The 15,413-nt window shown below is 40.6% G+C and overlaps 1 protein-coding gene across 1 annotated transcript in view; it reads left to right on the top strand.

The window, feature by feature from the left end:
* Positions 1 to 15,413, top strand: part of LOC120034962 (long-chain-fatty-acid--CoA ligase 1-like) — a 52,689-nt gene that overhangs the window by 27,559 nt on the left and 9,717 nt on the right. Inside the window, exons 3-13 of the mRNA XM_038981683.1 lie at positions 4,294 to 4,408; positions 6,432 to 6,496; positions 6,794 to 6,895; positions 7,396 to 7,495; positions 7,911 to 8,086; positions 8,326 to 8,358; positions 8,552 to 8,603; positions 9,692 to 9,765; positions 11,005 to 11,082; positions 11,870 to 12,004; positions 12,552 to 12,686. Coding sequence (XP_038837611.1) covers positions 4,294 to 4,408; positions 6,432 to 6,496; positions 6,794 to 6,895; positions 7,396 to 7,495; positions 7,911 to 8,086; positions 8,326 to 8,358; positions 8,552 to 8,603; positions 9,692 to 9,765; positions 11,005 to 11,082; positions 11,870 to 12,004; positions 12,552 to 12,686 — 1,065 coding nt within the window. The remainder of the gene's footprint in view (positions 1 to 4,293; positions 4,409 to 6,431; positions 6,497 to 6,793; positions 6,896 to 7,395; positions 7,496 to 7,910; positions 8,087 to 8,325; positions 8,359 to 8,551; positions 8,604 to 9,691; positions 9,766 to 11,004; positions 11,083 to 11,869; positions 12,005 to 12,551; positions 12,687 to 15,413) is intronic.

Here is a 15,413-nt window from a genome sequence, read left to right as displayed (position 1 = left end):
GTGCCACGTTACCTCTCTGGTACCAGAGAGGTAACAGCCAATGAAATTGCAGGGCGCCAAATTCAAAATAAATCCCATAATTAAAATTCCTCAAACATATAAGTATTATGCACCATTTTAAAGATACACTTGTAAATCCAACCACAGTGTCCGATTTCAAAAAGGCTTTACTGCGAAAGCACACTTTGCGATTATGTTAGGTCAGCACCTAGTCACAGAACCATACAGCCATTTTTCCAGCCAAAGAGAGGAGTCACAAAGAGCAGAAATAGAGAAAATGAATCACTAACCTTTGATCTTCATCAGATGGCACTCATAGGACTTCATTTTACACAATACATGTATGTTTTGTTTGATAAAGTTCATATTTATATCCAAAAATCTTAGTTTACATTGGCGCGTTATGTTCAGAAATGCATTGTCTCAAACAAACATCAGGTGAAAGTGCAGAGAGCCACATCAAATACAGAAATACTCATCATAAACATTGATAAACGATACAAGTGTTAAACATACGAATAAAGAAACTTCTCCTTAATGCAACCGCTGTGTCAGATTTCAAAAAGGCTTTACGGCGAAAGCACACTTTGCGATTATGTTAGGTCTGCGCCTAGCCACAAACATACAGCCATTTTCCTACCAAGGAGAGGTGTCACAAAAGTCAGAAATAGCATTAACATTAATCACTTACCTTTGATCTTCATCTGGTGGCACTCCCAGGTCTCCATGTTAGACAACAAATGTTTGTTTTGTTTGATAATGTCCCTCTTTATGACCAAAAACCTCTTATGTTCGCGTTTTGTCCAGTAATCAGAATGCTCAAGGCGTGTGCACTAATCCAGACAAATTTTTTAAAAAGTAAAATAAGAGTTAGTCAACATGCCAAACAATGTTTAAAATCAATCCTCCGGTTGTTTTTGTTATAAATAATCAATAATATTTCAACCGGACAAAAGCTTCGTCCAATAGAAAAAGAGAAACAAGGGCGCGTTCCCAATCAGGCGCAGGACTCATGGCTGGAAATTTCCACTGGCCACTGATTTGAAAGTGCTGTATCTCCCTAATTTTTCAGAGTAAAAGCCTGAAACAATGCCTAAAGACTGGCCACATGTAGAGGAAGACACAGAGCTCGTGAACTGGGTCCTAAGACTTTGTATGGTGGATAGGCTTTCAATGGAAAAACAGCGTTTCAAAATAATAGTACTTCCTGGTTGGATTTTCCTCTGGTTTTTCCTGCCATATCAGTTCTGTTATACTCACAGACATTATTTTAACAGTTTTGGAAACTAGAGTTTTCTATTCAAATCTACTAATTATATGCATATCCTAGCTTATGGGCCTGAGTAGCAGGCAGTTTAATTTGGGCACCCTTTTCATCCAAAATTCTGAATGCTGCTCCCTACCCTAGTGAAGTAACTTCTTAGAGAAGCCAGAAGCCAGGATATGCATATAATTAGTAGCATTGGATAGAACACACTTTGATAATAGAAATGTTAAAATAATGTCTGAGACTATAACACAATTGATATGGCAGGTGAAATTCTGAAGAAAAACCAACCAGATTTCTTTTTAGCTCGCAGGCTCTTATAATGGGAAGCTATGGGTCCTATGCAATTCCAGCTCCCAGATTGCCATTCCTATGGCTTCCACTAGATGTCAAGTCTTTGAAAGGTTTCAGGCTTGTTTCTTCAAAAACTAGCAAGAATTTGAGTTTTTGTACATAGCCTCCCGGTACAATATACCAGTCTGTTGGCGTGCGAGGAAGAGGACGCGCGCTTACTAATTTTACTTTTCTATTGAACATACTACTTTTCGTATGAAATATTATAGTTTATTTACATTTTAGGATACCTGAGGATTAAATAAAAATGGAGCTTGACTTGTTTGAACAAAGTTTAGCGGTAGCTTTTTGGACTCCTTTGTCTGCATGTTGAACGAGTGGATTACTGAAATCGATGGCGCCAACTAAACATACTTTTTGGGATATAAAGAAGGATTTGATCTAACAAAACGACCATTCATGTTGTAGCTGCGACCCTTGGGATTGCAAACAGAGGAAGATTTTCAAAAGTAAGCGATTTATTTAATCGCTATTTGTGATTTTTATTTAAAATAAAAAAAAATTGAAGCCTGTGCTGGTTGTAAAATATGTTGATGTGGGGCGCCGTCCTCAGACAATCGCAGGGTATGCTTTCGCTGTAAAGCCTATTGTAAATCGGACAACGCAGTTAGATTAACAAGAATTTAAGCTTTTAAATGATATAAGATACTTGTATGTTTTAATATTACAATTATTTGAATTGCACGCCCTCCAATTTTCACCGGATGTTGTCGACCTATGCCTAAAATAAGTCACTGAGCTCAAGTAAAACATTCTACTGCCAATGTTTGGCTATGGATATTACATGGCTGTGTGCTCGATTCTTAAAAAAATGTTTTAAAATAATTATACACCTGTCAGCAACGGGTGTGGCTGAACTAGCCAAATCCACTCATTTGAAGGGGTGTCCACATACTTTTGTGTGTATATACAGTGCCTTCGTAAAATATTCAGACCTCTTGCACTTTTCCACATTTTGTTTCATTACAGCATTATTCTAAAATGTATTAAATACATTTTTAAATCCTCAACAATCTACACAAAATACCCCATAAAGACACATACCAATGTATGTTTTTAAAGTACAGGGTTGCCTGATTTTGTTTCTGTCTATTGCATTTAAGGAGTTGAGTGAGTGACCTAACAGGGCTGTAGACCTGGGTAGTGCAGTTTTCTTAGCTGTGTCTGTAGTCCAACAGTCCTCTGTCATTGGTTAGCCTGGCTTAGTGGGCTAGGTTACGTTGTCTCACTGTGTGAGCTCTATGGTACTCCGTTGTCTATGGTAGCCCTGTTGTTTTTTTACTCTGTGTGGAAGATAATTGTATCAGCCTCCCATCTCACTCTGGGTAGAAGTTCCCTGTAGGAACAGATAGGTTGTTACACAACAATTCAGACCTTAACCAAATACAAAACTGGCCTTGGCTCAGTGTCTAGGGCACAGTTAATTGGGGAGGATGGGCTTGTGGTAATGGCTGGAGCAGAATGCTCAAGCATGCTCAATTTTATATACTTACCCCATCCTCCTCCAATACACATGTAAATATTGGACTATACATTTTGCCTTCCTGTATTATACTTTATGCCATTTACTTTCTATTCATATTCTTATCTTTTATTATTGTTGCATGTCAAAGTAACTTTCAAGTAAGTGTTTCGTTTGGCGACGTATAACATGTGTTTTCCATACATATGACTAAAACGTGAACCCATGCTATTTGGAGAATGCTAACATGGGTCCTACCGTACCCATTGTTTTGCACGAAACCAGTCTGCAGCCAAGTAAATAACCTGAAATCTGTGCTGATTCTCTTGCTCCATAGAATACTTTTTAGGTATCCATAAGAAAGGTCACGTGCGCGTGTGACCGAACTGCCATTATAAATATGGCACACAACCACGATAATCAAGTGTGTGTCTCTGTGTCAAGTCAGCCTGACTTGTCTCCATTGTGGCCAAAATAAGATCTGGGGAGTGCCTTTTGGATGTTCGGCATTTCAGCAAGTTACCTAAAAGTGATTCCTGAGTGTAGCTGCTATGCCACTTGCAATATTTTAACACAAGGGTTACACAGAGAGCATGACAAACATAGTTACTCTCTATTTTAGCTAAGACTTGCGACTCATGGTTGGTTTGAATGCAGGAAGTTAAGAAGCGTGGTAAAAACAGTTATTGCCTTTGTTCAAACTAACCGATTCTTTCAGTTCTTTTTTTTACCATGGTCCTTGGGATACACACGGTGAGCAAGCATTTTGTTCCTGCCCAGCAGTAACATTTTCATTTCAATGGATCGAGCCCTTGATTAATTGAATCGGGTGTGTTCATACTGTGTTGGAACAAAAGCCGGCACACCCTGTGGGCCCCAGGACCAAGATTGATTAAAACTGCTCTGATTGAGTGATGGGCAATAAATCTTCCCCCTGCAAGGACCGATGTGGATGCATGCCTTTGTTCCAGCCAAGCTTAATCATAACCAAATTCTTAATTGAAGATTATTTGAATTAGGTGTGTTGCTGCTTGGCTAGAACAGAAGTCTGCACACACACCAGCCCTCACAGGGTGAGACTGTCCTGTCCACCCCAGTTCTAAGTGGATCAGTTATTTCAGTGGCACATACTGTTCGATGCGAAATGCAATTTGCATTTCAAAACATTCTTAAAACCCAACTTCTTAACGATACCTCGCTCTCCTCACAGGGTGACGGTTACGTCAGGCGGTCCATTCTGAATAACAACGACGAGCACATGACGCACTACTACAGTGACGCACGGACCATGTACGAGGTATTCCGCCGAGGCATGCGGGTGTCCAGTGAGTACTCTTCCACAAACACAATGTTTTTGGGGGTTTATTTTTTTTTTAAATAACTTTATTTAGTTGAGTTATAGACATAAAGGACAACAGGCATGCAGAAACAGACAAGAAATACTCTTAAAAGTAAGCAACTGTATTAGTAAATCAATATTTTGATAGTTCATTTGAAAAATATACTGTTGAGAGAGGGAGATATACAGTTGAAGTCAGAAGTTTACGTACATCTAAGTCAAATACATTTAAACTCAGTTTCACAATTCCTGACGTTTAATCCTAGTAAAAATTCCCTGTCTTAGGTCAGTTAGGATCACCACTTTATTTTAACAATGTGAAAAGTCAGAATAATAGTAGAGAGAATGATTTATTTCAGCTTTTATTTCTTTCATCACATTCCCAGTGGGTCAGAAGTTTACATACCCTCAATTAGTATTTGGTAGCATTGCATTAAACAATTTAAACTTGGGTCAAATGTTTCAGGGCGCCTTCCACAAGCTTCCTGCAATAAGTTGGGTGAATTTTGGCCCATTCCTCCTGACAGAGCTAGTGTAACTGGGTCAGGTTTGTAGGCCTCCTTGCTCGCACACGCTTTTACAGTTCTGCCCAAAATGTTTCTATGGGATTGAGGTCAGGGCTTTGTGATGGCCACTCCAATACCTTGACTTTGTTGTCCTTAAGCCATTTTGCCACAACTTTGGAAGTATGCTTGGGGTCATTGTCCATTTGGAAGACCCATTTGCGACCAAGCTTTAACTTCCTGACTGTCTTGATGTTTCAAATATATCCACATAATTGTGATGCCATCTAGTGATGCACCAGTCCCTCGCACACAAAGCACCCCCACAACCTGATGCTGCCACCCCTGTGCTTCACGGTTGGGATGGCGTTCTTCAGCTTGCAAGCTTCCCCCTTTTTCCTCCAAACCATAACGATGTTCATTACGGCCAAACAGTTCTATTTTTGTTTCATCAGACCAGAGCAGACCATTTCTCCAAAATGTACGATCTTTGTCCCCATGTGCAGTTGCAAACTGTAGTCTGGCTTTTTTATGGCGGTTTTGGAGCAGTGGCTTCCGCCTTGCTGAGCGGCCTTTCAGGTTGTCGATATAGGACTCGTCTTACTGTGGATATAGATACTTTTGTACCGGTTTCCTCCAGCATCTTCCCAAGGTCCGTTGCTGCTGTTCTGGTTTGATTTGCACTTTTCACACCAAAGCACATTCATCTCTAGGAGACAGAACGCGTCTCTTTCCTGAGCGGTATGATGGCTGCGTGGTCCCATGGTGTTTATACTTTCGTACTTGTTAGTACAGATGAACGTGGTACCTTCAGGCGCTTGGAAATTGCTCCCAAGGATGAACCAGACTTGTGGAGGTCTACAAATTTCTTTCTGAGGTCTTGGCTGATTTATTTTGATTTTCCCATGATGTCAAGCAAAGAGGCACTGAGTTTGAAGGTAGGCCTTGAAATACATCTACAGGTACACCTCCAATTGACTCAAATGATGTCAATTAGCTTAACAGAAGCTTCTAAAGCCATGACATAATTTTCTGGAATTTTCCAAGCTGTTTAAAGGTACAGTCAACGTAGTGTATGTAAACTTCTGACCCACTGGAATTGTGATACAGTGAAATAATCTGTCTTTAAACAATTGTTGGAAAAATTACTTGTATCATGTTCAATTGCACCAGGCAAGCTCAATCAAACACAGACAAAGTATTTGAAATGATTTCAAATAGTATTTTAACCCCGGGCTGGTTGTAACTGACTTGTGGTTCATCATCAAATCAATGTGTATTGGTCGCGTACACAGATTTGCACGTTATCGCAGGTGCAGCAAAATGCTTATGTTTTGAGGGCCAACACTGGAGTAATTTTTAGCAATACACACATCTAAAAATTCAAAAACTTATATTAAGTTGTGAGAAGAATATTGTATAAGGACCATGGTTTTCCATTAGATTAGAAAGCATGTAGAGAACCGCAGTGAGTTTATCACCAGGGCACTGTCTTTTACTTTCCAGATGGTGGGCCCTGTCTAGGATCAAGAAAACCCAACCAGCCTTACCAGTGGCTGTCATACCGAGAGGTGAGCTATACTACCAATTTTTGGTTAGATGGAAAAAGTAGTTCCAGTTGGTTTCTCTTTGAGCAATGGACTTTAGACATTTTACAGCTTATTTTGTTAATTAGTTCGTTCTTCAGTCAGTCAGTTTTTAACAATTAACTGAATTGGATATGTACGCCATTAACAAATGAGCGATGTGCCAATTTTTATATTGATTTTTTTTAACCTTTTTGAAATTCATATCAGTGAATTCCCTCAAACCGGTATGGTTGTTCAAATGGGAAAAAGCTGAGCATTTTTGCTATTTGTTTTGTGAAGGTGGCAGACAAAGCAGAGTGCATTGGCTCGGCTCTTCTCCACAGAGGGCACTCCCAGACTGGAGACAAGCATATCGGCATCTTTTCCCAGAACAGGCCAGAGGTAAGAGGAATGAGCAGCAACAATTCTTCTTTCTCGCCCTCTTTCTTACACACACTCTTGCTTTCACTTGTGCACGCAGCCAGTGAATACACAAAAGGGGATGTGTGTACCTGTACTTATGTATACTAAAAATTAAGTTTATGTAACATTTCAAAAATGTACTAAGCTTTTTGACTAGGATCTAGTATGAATTTGTTCCACTCTATTGAGGAAGAGAATTTCCAGGATGTCATATTTTGGCTTCTCATCTAGTATGAATTTGCTCCACACTATTGAGAGAGCATTGTCTTTTCAGACCCAGGTGTGTTTGACAACAGCTTATAGTCTAACCTCAGTATATAAGTATGTTGATATTTGTTGCTTACTGGATACATATTTACTAAACAGTCGATAATAAATAGTATGGATTGTACATAGTATATACTTTAAGCAAGAATGATTTTGGACCCGGCGGGAAAATTTGACCCCTGTACTGATGATATCCATGTCCTCTCCTACAGTGGACCATTTCAGAGCTGGCCTGTTACACATACTCCCTGGTGTGTGTACCACTGTATGACACGCTAGGCCTCGAGGCCATTGAATACATCATCGACCAAGGTATGTCACAGGGCAACCATAAACGCCATTTGGAACAAGGTCACACTAGTGCGGACTGATATCCAAAATCAACCCCTAGACTTTTCCATAGAAATAGAATTGCTAGAACAGGAAAAGCCCCCTAGATTATAGCAATCATTTGAACATAAGTTTATAAAGCACTGAAATCTCACAATAACACTGAAAACGTAAAAGAAATGTAATCTGCATTAACTGTCATTTAGATGACAAGTCATGGTTGTCACTGTTGTAGGCATTCTACAAAAACATTACATTTATGTGTAACTAAGTACATTTCTCAGGAAAAAAGACAGGACTATACCTCGCACCATTACGACCGTCACAGAACATTCAAAAATAACAGTTGACCATAAAAAAAGACAATAAATAACCCAGTGCCATCCCATGTTTTCAGCCGCTATCTCTACGGTGATCTGTGACTTGGTGGACAAAGTGCGGCTCATCCTGGACTGCGTGAGCGGCAAGGAGCACACGTTGAAGACCATCGTGCTCATGGAGGCCTTCGACGAGGAGCTTGTGGCCCGCGGACAGCAGAGCGGCATCGAGATCCTTAGCCTGGAGGATGTGGAGGTAAGCTCTAAAATGTCATGTACTTCTGTGTTTACAGTAGATGCGTTTTAGCAAAGGCTCTTATCCAGAGGCTCATTGAGAAAACCAGCGTATTTGAGCAGAGGGCTCATTTTGATCTATGTTCTCTAGTTTTATTTGATTATGCTTTTCCCAGCTATGTTTTCTTATGGTAGTGAGCCAATGTTTCAGTGCGGGGAAAATGAAACTGAATTGTGTCATGGTTTCTTTGTCACCCTCAGGCTGTTGGCAAGGCCCACCACCAGCAGCCATTGGTAAGTAGGACTGTACAAATCCATATTGCGATTAATTCAAACAGTGGTGATTTTTTTTTTTTTATGAATCCCAAAGAAACAAGTAATAGGTTATTATTCTGTCTTTACTATATTATTTGTATGAGTATCTGATATGTCTGTACTGTTAAAGTAACGTGCTACTAGATGCTCTTAAATCTCTGGTCTGCTATAGCCCCCAACACCAGAGGACCTGGCACTCATCTGCTTCACTAGTGGAACCACAGGTGTGTTTGTGGTGTGCATTAATTCTGCTTTCATGTCATTACTCTGTATTTCACAATTTAGATATCCCACATTAAAACAATCAAATGTATTTTATAAAGCCCCTTTGTTTTTACACTGCTGCTACTCGCTGTTTATTATCTATGCATAGTCACTTTACCCCTACCTACGTACAAATTACCTCGACTAACCTGTACCCCAGCACATTGACTCGGTACCGGTACCCCCTTTATATAGCCTCATTATTGTGGTACTTTTTATTTTATTTCTTACTTTAGTTTATTTAGTAAATATTTTCTTAATTCTATTTATTGAACTGCATTGTTGGTTAAGGGCTTGTAAGTAAACATTTCACGGTAAGGTCTAAACCTGTTTTATTCGGCGCATGTGACAAATAAATAAAATATTAATTGATTTGAGATACCTGTCCTGAAACGCCATAGAGTAAGCAATGCAGAGGTAGAAGCACAGTGGCCAGGAAAAACTCCCTGGAAGGCAGGAACTGGAAGAAACCTAGAGGAACAAGGCTTCGAAAGGGGTGGCCAGTCCTCTTCTGGCTATACCGGGTAGAGATTTAAGAGTACCATTTAAGGCCAGATTGTTTTTCCAAGCTGTTCAAATGTTCATAGAGGACCAGCAGGGTCATAAAATAACCATAATGGCTATAGAGGGTTCAAACACTTCAAGACTCTAAGGTCAGGCTTTTCATAGTCAGGGATTCAAAGTAGGGAAGAGTCGACATTTTAAAAGTATGAACCGTCTTATTGGAAAAGCAACACAGTAGAAGAAATAGGCCAGTACACTGACATGTCTAATGTAATACATTAATACGATAGTCAAGTGTGAAGTAATACATACTGTGTATATGCAAGTACATGCATGATCAGGAGGATGTGTGTTACACTTGGACCCTCGTGACAAGAATGATGCAGTTGATGAAAAACGGTACTAATCCATTGTGTTTCCATGAATGGAGACTCCCACACACGTTAATTACTGACTCTTTTATTAGTGATATTGCGTACTGGAAACGTGACGCATCTAACCATCAAGATTTAATAAACGGTCACTTGTTTTCTTTCACTCCCAGGAAACCCAAAGGGTGGAATGCTTACACATGGCAATGTTATCGCCAATTGCGCTGCGTTCATCAAGATAACAGAGGTAAACTAACCACCCTTTTGATTAATTTGTTCCCTGAATGGCGTATCACAGGAAATGTAAGCATTGTGGATATCAAAAGAAATATAGGCATCATGACATGTGATTTGCATGACAACCTATTTGAAATTTAGCCACTCTGCATATTCTCACAGAAGGCAGATTGCATACTGTTTTTGTTCTCATAAAAAGCCTTGTTTGGGGCATTGGGATACTAGTTTAAGAACCGAGAGACCCCCAAAGTTAGTCCTTCAAACCGAAGCTCCTTAGTCTGCAATCTTCTTAGTTGGAGAACTAACACGAGAATCTTAGCAAGGTGTGTAAACACAATAACAAGCAGCTGACACGTATAAAAAAAAACAAATCAAGTTTTGTACTCGAGTATTGTCTATGGCTGCCCAATTCTGATATTTTGCTAACATGGTCTTTTGACCAATCAGAACACATATTATACATTATACACATAAATATCAAAATTGGGCTGCCTGTGTAAATGCAGCCTATGTGTTATGATGGGTGTCTTGGTGTAGATAGCATCACAAAAGAGGTTGCTAACACATCAGCGAAGTGTTTTCTTATATCAGTAAGTAGAATTTATTCAACCTGGGAAGAATGGAAAACAATTTCTTATTTGCAATAACAAACCTGGCTTAAACAGCAATTTTTTTTATCTTAACATTTGCCTCTGCCTTAGACGGGCAAGTAAAACAAAATGGACTTATTATGGAGCGGCAGGTAGCCTAGTGGTTAGAGCATTGGGCCAGTAATCGAAAGGTTGCTAGATCGAATCCCCGAGCTCACAAGGTAAAAATCTGTCGTTCTGCCCCTGAACTGTTCCCAGGCCGTCATTATAAATAAGAATTTGTTTTTAACTGACTTGCCTAGTTAAGTAAAAAAATATATATTATGCTTAGTGTCATTTTAATATGTACTGTTGTATTCCACACTGTATAAAGCTGCTATTTTCCAAGCCTTACCGCCTCCCTGCTAAATGCCCTTTAAAATCAAGCCAGTTATTTTTTTTTTCTTGCTTTTTGTTCCTCAATCTTTGTTGACTTTCCTGTCTGTCCTATCCGTTCCCTCTTCCTTTTTTCCATTCCATGTATTTTTCTGCCCAGTGTCTCCTCAGAGCATACTCAAGCCCAGCACTAAGATGTGCTCATCTCCGTCCTACCAATGGCCCACATGTTTGAGAAGGTTTTTGAGGTAATGCAATGCCTGACGTATGTGTGTCTTCCGCAGGTGCACTGCATGCTGAACCTCCACGACATTCACATGTCCTACCTACCTCTAGCACACATGTTTGAGAGGGTGGTGGAGGTACGTACTGAAACTGATAGAATGAGGAGAAGCAGGAACCCCTCGTTTCATTTCACCCTTAATACGAAGGCAGTTTTTTTTCGACAGGGGAGACAGATTTTTTTTTGTTGTTGCTTGTATCGGTGTTGTATCGGTCTGCTAATACAGGACTAGTGAAGGCCCAGTGCACAACTTTTGTATGAAAGAAAAAAACATACAAAATAATTTTAGGGTGTGCTTCAGGATATAAACATATTGTATATTTGACCTTAAAGCGGCAATCAGCAGTATAAACAATAACAAAGCGGTGTCCCCACCCCTGGTTCTGTAAAAAGCTGAGGGATGGGGCTGTAGAAATTAAATCATTCTCAAATTCATAGACGGCTATGGATGCAAGGATTGATCTTCCATGATATCAACATTATAGTTTTAACCTTGTTTTGTGGCTATATAGTACATTTTCTTTATTTACAGAGTAAAACAAGCTTGTATTTTGGGTTCTGATGGGGTATGATAGTTGGACTAAGCGCATCAGGCATTATATTCTTCGTGTTTGTACCATTAATTTAAAAGTCCAAAAATGGATGTAGCAATTACAAATTGCCCCTGTTTAATACACAAAATGTCATACTTGGGCTTAGCTTGATTTAGTTTTCCCGGTACCATGGAACAAATGGAATAGTCACAAGTGTGAACTCTAAGCAAAATCACCTAAAATATATTGAACATATTTGACACGTGTACTTGGCAGTTAACGGACACTCTTCCTTTTCGTCTGCCTCCTTCTCACACCTCCTCCATTCTCCAGGGCGTGATCCTGGTGCACGGTGCCCGGATTGGCTACTTTCAGGGGGACATCCGGCTCCTGATGGACGACCTGAAGACCCTGCAGCCCACAGTCTTCCCTGTGGTCCCCCGCCTGCTCAACCGCATGTTTGACAAGGTCAGATATACTGTAGACCCTGAGGGATGTTTTCAACAATAATATGACCATATCACTTAATACCAGTAGCTGGATTTATTTGAATTGGACATGCACAAAAGACGAATACAAACATTTCTTAGAACAGTTGTACATGTGTATCGAACCCTTTAAAGCATGGGTGGGTGTGGGCAAAGGTTTGTAAACCAAGATGCTTCATAAACAATTTAAAGGCGTGTTGGACTGAATTCAACCACAAAGGTCTCAAATAGCTCAGTGGCCTAGATTGCTTTGGGTTTTGATATGTTGTTGAATACTCTCTTTGGAGAAGGGGCGTTATGTAGCCTAGAGGTCAGACAGGCGGACCAGTAGCCGGACAGTCGCTGGTTCAAATCCTGGGCTGGGCAATAAAAGAGCAAACTGAACTGTCAACCAACTGCTTTACAGATTGTAGCTACCCATCCACTCCAGTCTTGCCCTTGACGGAGGCACAAGGTTGGGAGCAGGGCAAAAGACAAATGTCCTTTGCAAGATGGACAAATAAGATATTATTTTCTCTCTCCTTCAGATCTTTGGACAGGCCAACACGCCACTGAAGAGGTGGCTGCTGGTTTTTGCCTCCAGGAGGAAGCATGCGGAGATGATGAATGGCGTGGTCAGGAAGGACAGCTTGTGGGACAAGCTCATCTTCCAAAAAGTCCAGGTACCCATGGATAGGAACCAGATGGTCGTGCTAGAAAGGACAATGTTGACTTTAATGTTGTGACTTACATGAGCTAGGTTTAGGTTTCGGGTTCTGGGTGAGGGTTAAGGTTAGGGCTTTTTTTCATTTAGTTAGGAATGTGGGTATTGTAAAGACTAGGGTTAATGGTAAAACAATTTGGTGGTAAGAAAGTGCCACACATTAACATTTTCCATCATGGCAAATTTGTATGAAGTATTATAATGCAACCCTTAACTGATTGATTGGTGGGGAAAAATGCACATGCAAAATTACATGTGGTCTGCGGTTGTGAGTCCTGTTGGACATACTGCCAAATTCTCTAAAACAACATCGGATGCGGCTTATGGTAGAGAAATTAACATTAAATTCTCTGGCAACAGCTCTGGTGGACATTCCTGCAGTCAGCATGCCAATTGCACACTCCCTCAAAACTGTATTTTGTTTAGTGGCCTTTTGTCCTCAGCACAAGGCCCAAGGCTTAATCAGCTTCTTGATATGCCACACCTGTCAGGTGGATGGATTATCTTGACAAAGGAGAAATGCTCACTAACAGGGATGTTTTTGTGCATATGGAACATTTCTGGGATCTTATATTTCAGCTCATGAAACATGGGACCAACACTTTACATGTTACGTTTATATTTTTTTGTCTGTTTTAAATGCTATATTGCTATTAAATGTAGAAATTAGATTACATGGGAACAACATTCCCACCACTTTTGTTGTCAGTTATTACATTTTACCCATATTCTTGATCAGTGGTGATTTTAGCATGTAAATCTTGGTCGGAATCTTTGTTATGCATGACAGCAAAGCCACTAAACAATACATAAATTGCACTATAATGGTGACAAACGGTGCCCGCAAACTGGCCTAAATAAATAAATAAAGCTGTCCCAACAGCAGTCCCAAAACCTTACCACTGCTACACCTGGCTATCAGCAGAGCCTTGTCTGGCAGCGAAACAGTTCATTCAGCCTCATTTACTGCCTTTAAAAAAACATAGCTGATATGGCCGACTTAAACAAATGTGGTTTCTACTGAGAATTGAGATGTACAAACTATGGCATAAGGGGACGACGAGCGGATAAGAGGCAATCCGTAATTTCAATTGACAATGAGCTAGGATGGATGTAGTCAAAATATCTTTGTTCAGCACTTTTGAAATGTACAGAGACAGAATTCAGAACATGGGCCGTTCTTAGTTTTCTCCCTGTACACCAATTAAGAACCGTATGATTACAAAAGGAGGCAAATAAGCATACAATGAAAGCTCTTCCAATATTCTATGATGACATTTCTCTAAAACAGGCTACATGTGCGGAAAAGGGACCAAATTATTAGGGTGAGGCACATGGGCTACTAACAGATCACAACACACTTAGTATTACTTTCTTAGCTGCAGTATTCATATCTCCCTGGCATAATACACTGCTCAAAAAAATAAAGGGAACACTTAAACAACACAATGTAACTCCAAGTCAATCGCACTTCTGTGAAATCAAACTGTCCACTTAGGAAGCAACACTGATTGACAATAAATTTCACATGCTTTTGTGCAAATGGAATAGACAAAAGGTGGAAATTATAGGCAATTAGCAAGACACCCCCAATAAAGGAGTGATTCTGCAGGTGGTGACCACAGACCACTTCTCAGTTCCTATGCTTCCTGGCTGATGTTTTGGTCACTTTTGAATGCTGGCGGTGCTTTCACTCTAGTGGTAGCATGAGACGGAGTCTACAACCCACACAAGTGGCTCAGGTAGTGGAGCTCATCCAGGATGGCACATCAATGCGAGCTGTGGCAAGAAGGTTTGCTGTGTCTGTCAGCGTAGTGTCCAGAGCATGGAGGCGCTACCAGGAGACAGGCCAGTACATCAGGAGACGTGGAGGAGGCCGTAGGAGGGCAACAACCCAGCAGCAGGACCGCTACCTCCGCCTTTGTGCAAGGAGGAGCACTGCCAGAGCCGTGCAAAATGACCTCCAGCAGGCCACAAATGTGCAGTGTACATTTATGCAGCATACAAGACATTTTTGGACTCACCTTGTTGTGCTGTGCTCACTTGAACAGGAAGATGGTGTGGCGGTTCTTCGTGGGCAAATTTTGTCATCCAAAGTCTGGCATTCGCTGGATTTATGGTGCTTTCAAGACAACTGGGAACTCGGGTGGGGGGGGGGGGGGGCGACGACAAGGTCGAATCATGACGTCGGTGTTCTTCACGTTGGAGCTCTTTCTAGAGGCCAGAGTTCCCGACTTGAAATTGGGTTACCGTTCAAAACGTATTTTCCCAGTCGGAGCTCCTTTTTTTTTTTTTCTAGAGGTCGCAGTTGTCTTGAACTCACTGAAGTCTGAGATTTCCAAGTTCTGAGTTTCCAGTTTTGAGTGCGGCAGAAGTCCTGCTGGATTGACAGCATGGCCAATGTTGAATGTTTATCCTTTTAAGCTTGGAAGAGACCCTTAAACCCAGATTTGGACCACACACCCACTCCACTGAATAGCAGGCTAGTGATTGCTTTGCAATGCTTGCAGTTAGCCACCGAGTCCTCCTAAACCACTCATTGTTGAATTTGCGATTTCCAACTTGTTGTGTAATGTTTATGACCAATGAGCACCGATAGGTTTTATCTATAATTTATCTTCCTATAACAAGGATTTAAATGGATTTTCCAGTAGATTGTCGACTTGATTCATGATGACTGCTAGTT

The sequence above is a fragment of the Salvelinus namaycush genome, chromosome 42 (genome assembly GCF_016432855.1).
Source record: "Salvelinus namaycush isolate Seneca chromosome 42, SaNama_1.0, whole genome shotgun sequence".
Lineage (NCBI taxonomy): Eukaryota > Metazoa > Chordata > Actinopteri > Salmoniformes > Salmonidae > Salvelinus > Salvelinus namaycush.
Note: the sequence above shows the minus strand (reverse complement) of the source record. Positions and strands in the feature narration are given on the sequence as shown.